The following is a 12,979-nucleotide window of genomic DNA, read 5'->3' as shown; positions in this document are numbered from 1 at the left end:
GTCCGCTAAGGCATAGGACACACACAGGCTTTCCTCCTCACCAACGACATTAAACACCGTGTCTACACCGGACGCGAGCGGCAAAATACAGTAGAACCCTTATAATCAGTGACGCTGTGTACACTGGATGCGACACGATGCGACAAAACCCCGACATTAAACTGATGTCTTGTTCTATTTATGACGTACTGACACAAAGTTAAAATGATTTGCAATGGTCGCTTTGTCGCGTCCAGTGTAGACTTGCGGCGCGACGCGACAACTGTAGTGTTCGGTATAGACACAGTGAGTGAAGCCGAGAGCAAGATATGCCTCGTCATATTTTCTGCATTTAGCTTTTAAATGACCAGCACCTGCTTGGGTCTGTGCGACTTATCTATGGCTTTTCTCTTCCCTTTCACAAATCGATCCATCTCCCATTCTAAGTTAAGTCCTTTGACTGTTTACTGTTTTATTTATGTTCTTTTTCTGCTGATGACCCGCACCCCCCCTGCAATACTCGTGCGCGCCCCACACTTTGAGAACCACTGCTTTGCGTGAACATTTGGGCGGCGTTATGCAAATCTTCCCACATCATGACGTAGACATGTGGGGGCGTGTTAGAACAAGCTGTTTTAGGTAGGCGTGGTTGACTCTTAACTTTTATAAAGAATATCTCTTTAGATTTGAGACTTTAGGCTTTGCAACTTTACAGATCTTCTTTATGCACCAAGAGCTTGTAACACTCCAAAGAGAAAGGAAGAATTGAAATCACATCATATGACCCCTTTAACGGCATGCTGAAACTAAACTTTTTTTAAAATAATTTTAATATGGATAACATGTCAACTGTAATGTAAGAAAATTAAATGTTGGTTTTAATATATTATCTTCACTCTGATCATTTATAAAACATAAGTTCACCTTAAAAATTCCGAGCTGGCATTCTAAATTGTACAAGTGCAGATAAGGAAAGATTAAAAAAAAAACTTAAAGAAAGAAAAAAAAAGAAAGCTTACCTAAAATTATGTTGAGTATGAGCAACATCAAACTCCCTCCCTGGTGCATTTTTTACTGAGGAAAATCCCGATGTCGTTGAGGCGGGTTGTTAATTTAACACGAGCATGACCACTGTCGGGAGAGACTTTCTTTTGATTCCATAAGATACCTAACATACTGTGCCCTGTAATATAGCCTCTCTGTGTAGTGATTCCTGGATTTCGTCTCTGTTCCATCACGGCTGCCGTGTCACCGCAACTCAATCCTACATCAGTCGCCTAATTAAACAGCAGCAGAAAACAGGTGCGAAACCGAGGCCAAGAAACACACGGAACGGATTTGGGAGTGGAGACACCTACGAAAGTGCTGAAATATTAACAGGTCGTGTTGACTGTCAGCATCTCGGTCACAGTAATATACACCAGAGCAGCGACAGGTAGAAACAAGCACAAGTGGGTGTGTGTAAGATCATGGGCCCTCAGTGTCAGTTCTGCACGCGGTAAAACAGCACGAGCATATTCAAGTTTACAACAGGCCTATAATAGCGACGATAGGTTAATTGTTTCATGTGCAGGTGCGAATGCAAGGACTGAAAATAGTGAAAATAATTTTTTAGAGCAACCCTTTCAAAATGTTATAGTATGCTATTCATTCATAAAACGTATTAAATTTAACTTTAAAACAGATCGTCACAATTGATTTAGTACCTTTTGTACCTGACTATCCAATCATTTAAAAACCCAATCTGTGGCTCATTTACATTGTACATTCTCATTTGAAAATTAGTTATAAATATTAATTTGATTGGTTCCTGATTCCTGAAGGCAATCCCATCATAAAACTTTTTGACCCACTTTTGTTGGAACCACTGTAGTTACAATCTGTGGTAACTATTGTAACCATAATACATTTACATTTATGCATTTGGCAGATGCTTTTATCCAAAATGACTTGAGTTCAAGGTACACATTTGCATTTTAATATAGACATTTCCCTGATTGTTATGGGCCTTGAAATCACAATTTTCTGGTTCCATGATTAAACTACTGAAACTCCTTGTATATACAAAACAGTTTGAAACAATTTGATCTTAACTCCTTTTATATGAATTAACCTTAACCTGCTCTAACTCAAGTAACATTAAGGCTTTCAGTTCACTTCTGTGAAGTTGCATCAAATTGCATCAATAAGATGCCATTTACGCTGACAGAGTCACACAAAACTGATACAAGTCAATCATTTTCATAAAGTCTCCTTGATATTACACACCATTTGATGGTAAAATGAAGTAGCAGAAAAAGACATGAAATACAACCATCCATTCTCAAGTATCTTACATGTTTTGACAAACTAACATTCAAATAAAAGAGCATGCAATTTTCCAAAGACTTATTTTCCAATGTATGAACAATCTTAACACGTTTCAGGAAGTTACATTTAGACCTAGAATGTTTCCCCAATGCCGCTCACGGACAATCGCAAGCCATATGGCTTTCGAAGATGGAGTAAAAAAGAAAACAAACCTGAAACATTCATCTGCAAAAAAAAGCGCCCTGATTAAAATCCCAACTCTCACATAACAGGCTGTTTACATGCGGAGAATGTTCATTGATTGTACCAACTACATACAAAGATACAGCAAGATGAAAAAATAAAAAAAATTATGACAAGTTATATCTGCATTAATACATTTGCAAATGAGTACATTCTGAAAAATAGATATGACATGCCTTTTGGAAATACTCAAAAATACAAAAAGGTTTTCCTTTAACTTTTTTTCATGAAGCTGCATGTTTTTAGTACAATATGCTTTGTACAAAATTAATGCACATTACAATGAACTGGTTGTACATATGAAACAAATCTCTGCATCATGTTTTACACTTAATACACTACTGCTCTTTGACAATCATACAAAATATTTTTCTTTGCAAGAAAGTGCCAGGGCCTAACGGTAGTTGCAACCCATCTCCCAACATCTCAGCTATCATTCTTGACTAAGGATGCCATTCAGTTTAGCATAATTTGACTGTTTTGCATCAATCTAGGGAGAAGGAATACTTGACACTAATAAAATGCTACTTACTATTTAATACTATGTTCAAAATGTATATGTAACCATTGCTGAATCAGTCTATTCTATGAAAGAAATACTGTGCTTGTGGACTCAGTCAAACAGAGCAGGATCCTTGGGATCACAATTTCCCTTTTGTCCTTCCTCTTCTCTTTCAATTGGGAAGTACCACAGGATATTTAGAAGTACACCTTACAAGGTTTTCTTTCTTTCTTTTTTTTTTTTTAAAGAATTCATTAAAAAAGTTTTTTTTTAAATTTCAGCAAAAATAAAAAGAAATTACTATGACAGGGTCACAATCCAATATAGACAAATGATGTAATCAGTGATTGTCTATTGCTAAGAATGGCCCATTTATCAGAAAACAGCACACTGTAAACACAAACAACATAAATGGCACCAGTGACATGAGCATTTACAAATAGGACAGAGCAGAAAAGGAGAGAAGGTAATACAACTAGCCTGGCCCTGCTTCACTCACCCTGAATGGCACTACTGTAGTTTCAACTCTTACTCTGTATTACTCAATTTGAAGTATCGCATATAACTGTGGAATTGAAAAGGCGATTTAAGAAGAATGAGATGAAGAAAAAAATGTTTTTTTTGCAGTATGATTTTACCTTACTCCCAGACTTTCATACACACTCATGTCACACAATACCTCTTGACACGGCTACACCTCCCCCCTCCCCTAAAATAAAAGAAAAACCAGAACATCAGGGGCAGTCAGGTTTAAACCACAGCGATGAGACTGTTGTTATGCTGGTGCAATAAACAGGGCTTTACCAGGTTTCAGCCCTCCATCTTCTTATTTGCGGTTCAGTTAGAATAGATCAGCTCTGGGCAAATGCTACATTAACTCCAAAAGCTGACATGAAAATACTTCCATGTAATTAACACTACAACATAAAGGTGACATCTCTTTAAACAACACCAGTAAAAAAAAAGAAAAAAAAAGAAAACTAAAATATAAAAAATACACAGGTTAAATATGAAACAAGGAGCAAAACAGTATTTTAAAAAATGTGTAATAAAACAGTAGCTGATAAAAAAAAAATATTTTGAGGTGCTACTAATTAACAACTAATATGTTGCTGGCTCTTGAAAGGTGAATAAATATCTGTGGAGACAGCAGCTGGAAGTTACAGAGTTCTGATGCGTTGGTAGGAAATTTCTTATTTAAACAATTTAAGAAGTTAGTCATTGCAAATCTTTCACTATAAAATAGACATCACTCTGGTTTAAACCATTCTCAATCACAATCACATCACACACACACACATATATATATATTATATATATATATATATATATATATATATATAAAAAAAAACACACAATTCATGAACAAAACAATAATCTTCCCTGAACATGCTCTTTGAGAAATAACACATTTTGGCAAACAAAACAGGCCAGGAGTTGAGAGAACATTGATTTGACGTAAACACCAAGCAAAGTGTACAGATGGGGAGGAATGCATAATGAAAACATTAATGAAAAAAAAAACCATTCACTCACAAGCATTTAACTTCTGTCAGACAGTATGATTTTCTTACTGGCCATTCCTTATGAAGTTGGTCAAAAGCCCAAGTGTCAACCAATCCCATTGGAGCACCAAAAGACAACATGATCCTCTTCTCTTCTGACTGCTACACATTCAATTTTGTACGGGATGAAACAACTGAGGAAACCACACAAGAAACTTCCAATCCCTCTGGCTGCACAAATGACATAACTTTTGATATTATCATAGCAATGAGAATTTGGGGGAATAAAAAAAAAGTTAATTTCAAGATTAAATGGCAATGATGTTGTAATGCAAAATGCATATGCAAAATGCTTTGTTACTGTCCTGTCCCACTATGTGTGCTCAGTCAGGGGGAAGGAGGTCATGAAGCCGAAACTGTTCACGAACATGTGGCCGCACATCCTCATTCTGTGGACAGATAACAATGGAACATATGAATATGTATTACACTTGTACATGTTCACAGAGGCATCTTGAAAGGAAAATCAAGAAAACTAAGAGGTGAAGAACACATTACAACATACCAACTCCACCAGTTTCTCCAAAAAAGGTACCAGCTTCAGAAGTTCACTGTCATTTTTGTCCATAAACCAGCTCTCAATTGGGATCCCATTGGAAAGCTGAGTGAAACACACAGGTTGGTGATTTTAATTATAAAGATTTTCCTTCATCTCTTTTATTATTGGGTAATCAACCCAAAGAGCCCAGTCATGCACCTGAACTCTTTACTTATGTATACTTTACACAAGTACCAATGAAAATGAAAGCTTCATTACTTTCATTTTACTCAAAAATTACTAATATGTGCTTTGGAAAAAAAAACAAAAAACAAACTATTCTGGGTGGGCTGGGGGATTAAAATATATTAAATATTTATATTAAAATATAAAATTTAACAATAAATGATTTAGACCCTTATATAGTTAGAATATTGAAAAAATTGTGATTTACAGATATTTTCTATTAAAAGTGTGATTGATCGTGTAAATTATTACAATCAAAAAATAAAAAGGTTACTTTTAAATTGGGCTGGGTATAGAGTTTAATGCGTCTTAGGCACCGACCAAATTGCCTCGATACCATTGAACATCAAAAAATGTGTTGTCGTTCGGTACCAAATTTCTTTTCTAAGGGGTTAATCTCATCAACGTCAGTTAGACAATAAGCATGCAGCATGCTTGATGTGCCCAAATCAAGTGCTGATGATTGGCTGTGGCGAGGCAACAAGGAAAAACACTAGTTTACGCCAGTTATGCCCAGAGACGTGACTCACACGCGAGTCTGTAGTGTGTAAGCGTCAACCACACAAGCCCCTCTCCAAAACTACTAATGAAGTCAGCGGCGCTATAACTGGGACTCTGACAGGTAAGGTTAAGTTAGGTTTAGCAAACAAACAAACTCGGCTAACTTGTAGTGGTACATGCTTGTGTACTAATTAAGCTAACGTTTCTGTGCACGGTGACTTAGTCCTATAAACTGGGACCAACGAAACGTTAGATAATGTTTGGATGTATGGCTACAGATAGCTAGCTAAATCGATGCTAAAAATGCTTTAAGGTTGACAGTAACTGATCAAGTTCAACTCAAATTAAACTAGTTATCTTGCACTTATCCATAAAGTTGGCTGCATTAACAGCTTAGCTTTATTTATTTATTTTTTTTCCTCTTCACATTATAATAATAATTAGTTACATTTATATAGCGATTTTCTGGGTACTTAAAGCGATTTACATGAAAGCGGGGGTCTCTCCTCAACCACCACCAGTGTGCAGCATCCACCTGGATGATGCGATGGCAGCCATATTGCACCAGAACGCCCACCACACACCAGCTTATTGGTGGAGAGGAGACAGAGAGATGAAGCCAATCACTGTATGGGGATGATTAGGAGGCCATGATGGTCAGAGGCCAATGGGCAAATTTGGCCAGGATGCCGGGGTTATACCCCTACTCTTTTTCGAAGGACATCCTGGGATTTTTAATGACCACAGAGAGTCAGGACCTTGGTTTAACGTCTCATCCGAAGGACGGTGCTTTTTACAGTATAGTGTCCCCGTCACTAAACTGGGGCGTTAGGACCCACACAGACTGCAGGGTGAGCACCCCCTGCTGGCCTCATTAATGTTATTGCCTCTGCCCCTGCGACCCTGGCATGAGGAGACCATCAATTGTCAATTCGTTCACACTGGCAGAAAAAGGAAAAATGATGAAGGAAAGGCAAGATGAGTGCCACAGTCACAAACTTCACTGTTAAATGTTTGCTGCCTTTGCAGCAGTGAGCCTCACATACTGACTTGAAACTGTTCATTTTGAACTGAAAACTACCTGAACTTTATTAAAACTATTTGCACTGATTTATTGTGTTGGTTACATTTTGCTCCTTTATGATTTTTTGTTCCTTTGTGCAGAGTCTTTGAATCTGTAAAAGTCAACAAACTGAGAAAAAAATTAAAATAAAACCAAAAAAAAATGTTTTTTTTTTTTTTGAGGTAACGTGTAACATATTCTTGTTAAAACAGATTTCACAAAATTGGTAAAAAAAAATAAAATAATAAATATCGCTCAGGAACTGGTATCGAAGTCAAGGTATAGAAAATTATTAAGGTATCAATATCGAAAAATTTTAACCAGCCCTAGTTTTAAATACTCTTAAGCTGTAATTCATTTTAATAAAAGGCAACCTGGATCTGCTCACCTGATAAGCAAAGGCTTGTGGTGAGTTATCAATAATTATAGTCTTGGACAGGTCCCGTCCAAGGATATTCAGATCCTTAATGTAGTTTCCTTGCACACATACACAGTGCTCACGAAATAATCGGTGCCTAGAACATGTTGGAAACACACACATAGAGAGAAGAACGACGAAATAAATCTCCAGGATTAGAATCAATAATGCATTCAAAGCAAAGTGTTGACACCTGAGGATGGTGTGGAGTTTACATGTGCCAGAGACCAAAGCTCCCCATCTACTCCAATCTCTCAATCCCTCATTGTAACCAAACCCTACAAAGAAACTCTGCACAGCAATGACAAAGCTGAGGCAGTGTTACCCAACAACTGACTCCCAGCCTAATTTTACATTTATGACAAAAACTTTTTTTAAAATAAAGTAACAGAAGAAAATGTTAAAAAATACTTTAAGATTTTTTACAAATTATTTTACTTTAAACAGCTGTGTCGTAAGTAAGAGTCTTTGAAATGATAAAAATAAAGGAAAAATAAAAAGAAGTCCACAGACCGCACCAGCTGTTTCCTCGGATCAAGAATGTTCAGCAACTTGTCTGCATAAACTTTCTTAGAGGCAGTGAAGAGAATGATCTAGAAGGGAAAAAAGTCAACAGTGGAACAACTTCAGTCCACTATGAGGAACAGATGTTAACTTAAGCCAGGGTAAAACTTTTCCATGTAATATCATTGCTTATTTAGAGAAAAAGGATGAGAGGTTATGTGGAGTAAAATGGATGAAGGCTTACCTCAAAGATCTGTGACATGCGTTCAAGGAACTCTCTGAAAAATGGCCTCAATCGCACATAAACCTAACAGAAATTGTGAATCAGACTTTAGCCCCTAAGAACACAGGGTTTTAGCAACCCCCAAAAAATTTATAAGTAATCTCTCACTTATAAAGTTTCAAAAATTTCAAATCACTCGACATTATAGACTTGCTTGAGAAAGCAGACTCCTGGACACTTAGTTTCTGAAAATGGCTCTATAGCCACCTCTAGTGTTATGTTACTGACAAACAATGTATTCACACAAAGATAGCGTGGATTTCTACCTGGTATATGACATCTTGGAAGAGTACAGGAAAGGTTAGTGCTGCATCATCCAGCTCATTCAAGCTACAATGGACGAGGGTTTCATCCTGTTGAAGGGAAAAAAATAATCAGGATGTATGCCAAAATGAATCCCATGTAGTAGGAGTAAGTCTCCTGTGGTGTTTCAGACTGACCAGGTCAAGCACCAGGGAGAACTCGGGAGTGCTGCGAGTCTTCAGAGGGAGTGCAGGTTTGCGAGTTAGCTGCTCTTCTGTTAGTGGAGGTACATGTTTGATGAAAAAATACCTGCAAAACATATGAATATAAATGCTTGCTTTTAGACAAAAGGCTCAAATGATACAAAAAAAACACTACAATTATAAATAAAAAAATATTACATAGAACCTACACAACTCTTAAAAATTCACCTTAAGTTCTATTTAAAATGCTAATGGTGGAAAGGGTTTAAACTCTTATTATACTTGGCTTATTATACTCAATGGTAAGGTACTTTATACCATCTACCATATGGAAGTACCTGGAATGTAGGGCTGTCAAAATGACTGAAAAACTAAATTCTGTATGTATGCGTAGTTTAATACAAAGGACTGAAAACCAATCACAAAGAGTACTTTTTTCATTTAAAAGAATGAGATGCAGTGGGATGGGGAAAAACCGCCATAAAGTTTTGAGACATGTTTTTTAAAAGTTGAACTTACATTAATTTTACATGGTTTTCTAAACATGCCCCTCTCTTGTGCGAGACACGAGTGCAACGCTGATAGATGCCCTGCTAGAAAATGTGATAAATATGCGTTCTGTGTGAACGGCTTGGTTTCAGTTTCGCCGTAAACAACATATTCGCCACACTGATGCTCTCGTTTTCCGCTATATATTGAATGAACACCGTAGCAGCACTGCATCTAGTGGGTTCAACTGAATAGGCTAACAAAAGCATTAAAATGCAATGACACTTACATTGACGTCGCATTTCGTGCGCCACTGATAAGGCTGCCTGACAGCTGATGCAGACCTAAAATTCGAATGCAACGTTTTTGCATTCGAATGTGGATTTTTTTTTTCATTCGAAGAATATTCGAAATTCGAATTTATTTTTGACAGCCCTACTGGAATGAACTACAAAGAGGGTGTGAAGGATCAGTCACAATACCGGAGGCTTTCTTTTTTACTGCCACAGTATAGAGGTCAGACAGAATTATGTGTAGCTTAGCAATAATTTTGCCCACCTGATATATAATCCCTGAAAGTCTGTTTTTGCATTCATCCGAAAGAGAACTGAACCAGGATAGAATGTTACAGTCAAACTCTGTATCAAGATATTTAAAAGATACCACCTGCTCAACTTCCTCTCATTTTAGTAACACAGGCTTAAAAAGTATGTGTGCATTGTCAGCACCACAGCAGTTTTTTTCTCTCTGAGAGGGTTTCCAAGTTATCTTTAGTTGATCTTGTACTTGCTGTTTTACTTACTAAATATTTGTTGTGTTTTTCTTGTTATAAATTTAATGTTGTGGCAAATTGTAATGATATGCATGTGTCAAAAAGGTAACTATACAGAATGGGCTAAACAACCAGGCAAGCAATAATCTGAACAACTGGCTTGACCGGGCTAGTAGAAAAAAATCGTATTGTTAAGCCCTGAGCACAGACATTCACTAAAGGTGAACTTACGGGTCAAACACTTCCCACTCCTCTTCATATGATCCTTCAGCTGGGACAGTGAGAGAGGCGTCCACATAACCCCCTGTTGCAGGAGAGCCAGGAGCTGAAATAAAATATAAAACATAAACCACTGTGTCAATATATTCTTGCCCCTGTAAATACACCTTACAGTTCAAAAATTTGAGGTCAGTACAATTGTTATAAATGTTTTTGAAAGACGTCTCTTATGCTCACCAAGACTATTTATTTATTTAATCAAAAATACAAATAAAAACAGATTTAACATTTTAAATTATGATACTATTTCACAGTATTACTCTTTTCTGTTTGGATACAATTTAAATGTAATGTATTCCTGTGATTACAATTACTCCAGTCTTCAGTGTCACATGACACTTCAGAAATCATTCTAATATACTGACTTGGTGCTCAAAAAACATTTCTTCTAAATCAAAATGCTGAAAACAGTTATGTTTGTTTCAATTTAAAGGAGACTGGGCCTAGGTTTGGCTTAAGTGAAGCAATGTCATGTCTTTCACACCTGTAAGAGGAGGCAGGTCAGAGTGGGGGGTGTTTTCATTCTCCTCTGCAGGTGTGTGAGTGGAGGGTGGAGGTCTGAAGGCTGAGGGCATGGCACTGGTATAGAGAGGGCCACTTAAGGGCTCTTTAGATGTGGCAGTACTGCTGGCCATCTCTTCTACTTGCTCCATTTCTAGCTGCTTCACAATCTCTTCTGCCGCCACCACCTGGCCTGGGGAATCCGAGGCTGACATGACAAGACGGGATGATAGTGAAGGAGAAAGAAGGAAAGAAATGCTGATCTCTAATGCTGGTTGTTTATTTAACAAAGACTATTCTTCTTAAATTAAAAAGGCAATCATTGCCAAGAATAATGAATAAAAAATGCTTTATCATTAAAGCTTATTTAAAATAAATATTGTACTAAACAACACAGGTACAACAATATTCTAAAAAGTTTACGTCTTTAGTGTTCAGTTCAGTGTTTTTCATCTCACCATTTTTATTTGCTGGTGAGAAGAAATTGAAGACAGGAGAGAAGATGGTTCCAAGCAGGGTGGTGCGGGGTGGACTGCTCACAACCTCCTCAGAGTCGTCTAATTTCCCATTAGGCTTGACAGCCTTACTCGTGTCATGGTTTGTTGTTTCTATAGGACAAAGTATGAAAATTATCAAATTATGCATAATCAAATTATAAATGCCGAAGAGACCATTTAAAACCCCAACTCCATATAGGTTTATTACTCTATAGTTTTTGCCCTCCTTCAACTGACTGCTTGATACTGAAACCAGAGACTTTATTTGTAATTTTGATCTTTTATTTTTATTTATATATTTATTTGGATTACTACAGTAGCAATTTGTTTTTCTTTAAAAAACTCTGAATTACTTGAAGGCTACATGCCATTGTTTTGATTTAATTTGTTAGTATTTATATTATTAAAGAACTTATGAAAGTGTGTTCACTAGCATATTAGTTTTTGCTGTTGTAATCATAATCATATGATTACATCATAATCATACTAATTAGAGATGCAGTGATGTACTGGCCAATAATCTGTATCGGCCAATAAAAGCAATTTATTTCAGCCGATTATTTCAGGGAAGATTATATCCTGTCAATCAAAAAGGCGTCAGAAAAACATCAAAAGCGTCAGACTGCAACTCATACTGTGTGTGAAGAAAATCTCTCTGTTGAATTTAGGGCTGTCAAAATTAACGTGACAACATTAACAGTTAAAAATAGTGACATTAAAGCAGGCTCTATTTGACTCGATGAATCACCTGTAGTTCAAGCCAGGGTTGCCAGATCCGCAGTTTTTCTCTACACCAAACATTATTTGTAGTAGGGGTGCGCCGATCCGATATTCAGTATCGATATCGCTCCGATACTGGCATTTTCAGCTGGATCGGGGTATCGGTCAGACGAGACCGATCCAAATCCGATATTGTGCGTATACCATTCTGTTATTGTTAAGCGCCACGAAAGCCACAAACACATAATAAAGCCCCATAAAGTTTTCATGCACTATATTTCAAGTGTTCTGAAGCCGTTCCACAGTTTAATGTGAGTTACAGGTGAATATTTAAGTCAAGTTCATGTAAATTCTTGTCTCCGCTGCAGCTGCCTGTCATCCTCCATTCAGCGTTCAAACTGCGTGTCGCGTTCAGTTACGACAGTCAAGACGATAAAACTCTCTCCCAGATGATTCAATGTTCCTAATATTATGCTTGATCTCTAAATAAAGATAAATGGTTTTGCTTAAAAGGACTTTATCTTGCTGGAGTTTCGTGCGGTTTCTAAATCGTGTTACTTTCTACCTGGTGTCTGTTAGATCACAACACTGTTGTAGAGAGCATTATGATCTTCACGAGCACAGTAAATTTAAAACTGTTAAAAGAAAAGGCTCAATAAACTAACGCACAAATTTAATACACTACGCATCTCTTCCCTTTGTGCTTTGAACTTTTGTATTTGGAGCGCTGCGACTCCATGTTGCTTCAAGTGCATCATTCTGCGCATGGGATGTGCATAAGCACTTTGTGCCGTTCTGTATTTTGAGCCTTTCGTATTATACTATTTTTGTGCAAAGAAAGATTATTAATAGCCTTTCTTGTTAGACTCATCTGTCATATAGTGCTGGCCTCATTACTGTGCTATAAATTTAAAAGAAATGTCCTTTAATTTTACAGTACATATATTTATATATAAATATATTACTTGTTTTTCATTAATGTATTTTACAACAATACAAAGAGCAATGTGCATCATTTTACCAGATTTAGTCCTACATTTATTCACTTTTATTTGTTCCCCACTGAATAATGTTTTTTTCCCCTCTAATTTTAGATTTTATAAAATTATTGTGCACTCATGATTTTTCTAGAGTAACTTTTGCTACTGAATTATCCACTAACCTAGTTTATAATAGTATTTAT

At 36.8% G+C, this 12,979-nt stretch overlaps 2 protein-coding genes and 1 long non-coding RNA gene across 3 annotated transcripts in view; 1 reads left to right on the top strand and 2 right to left on the bottom strand.

Moving 5' to 3' along the window:
* strc1 (stereocilin 1) overlaps window positions 1-1,048 on the bottom strand; it is a 19,672-nt gene extending 18,624 nt beyond the window's left edge. Inside the window, exon 1 of the mRNA XM_016501990.1 lies at window positions 999-1,048. Within this exon, the coding sequence (XP_016357476.1) occupies window positions 999-1,047 (49 nt within the window). The 5' untranslated portion in view covers window position 1,048. The remainder of the gene's footprint in view (window positions 1-998) is intronic.
* An 808-nt stretch (window positions 1,049-1,856) lies between these two features.
* Window positions 1,857-12,979, top strand: part of LOC107700447 (uncharacterized) — a 12,686-nt gene continuing 1,563 nt past the window's right edge. The window contains exons 1-2 of the long non-coding RNA XR_001635546.1: window positions 1,857-3,251; window positions 10,490-10,497. This is a non-coding gene — a long non-coding RNA (uncharacterized LOC107700447). The remainder of the gene's footprint in view (window positions 3,252-10,489; window positions 10,498-12,979) is intronic.
* Window positions 4,390-12,979, bottom strand: part of LOC107700446 (CTD small phosphatase-like protein 2-B) — a 21,605-nt gene continuing 13,015 nt past the window's right edge. The window contains exons 4-13 of the mRNA XM_016502091.1: window positions 11,038-11,187; window positions 10,563-10,787; window positions 10,031-10,124; window positions 8,533-8,644; window positions 8,359-8,445; window positions 8,054-8,116; window positions 7,819-7,898; window positions 7,276-7,402; window positions 5,105-5,200; window positions 4,390-4,988 (exon numbers count right to left, since the gene is read on the bottom strand). Coding sequence (XP_016357577.1) covers window positions 4,923-4,988; window positions 5,105-5,200; window positions 7,276-7,402; window positions 7,819-7,898; window positions 8,054-8,116; window positions 8,359-8,445; window positions 8,533-8,644; window positions 10,031-10,124; window positions 10,563-10,787; window positions 11,038-11,187 — 1,100 coding nt within the window. The 3' untranslated portion in view covers window positions 4,390-4,922. The remainder of the gene's footprint in view (window positions 4,989-5,104; window positions 5,201-7,275; window positions 7,403-7,818; window positions 7,899-8,053; window positions 8,117-8,358; window positions 8,446-8,532; window positions 8,645-10,030; window positions 10,125-10,562; window positions 10,788-11,037; window positions 11,188-12,979) is intronic.

The sequence above is a fragment of the Sinocyclocheilus anshuiensis genome, unplaced genomic scaffold (genome assembly GCF_001515605.1).
Source record: "Sinocyclocheilus anshuiensis isolate Anshui unplaced genomic scaffold, SAMN03320099.WGS_v1.1 scaffold154, whole genome shotgun sequence".
Classification (NCBI taxonomy): domain Eukaryota; kingdom Metazoa; phylum Chordata; class Actinopteri; order Cypriniformes; family Cyprinidae; genus Sinocyclocheilus; species Sinocyclocheilus anshuiensis.
This window is presented reverse-complemented; position numbering and strand designations above follow the sequence as displayed.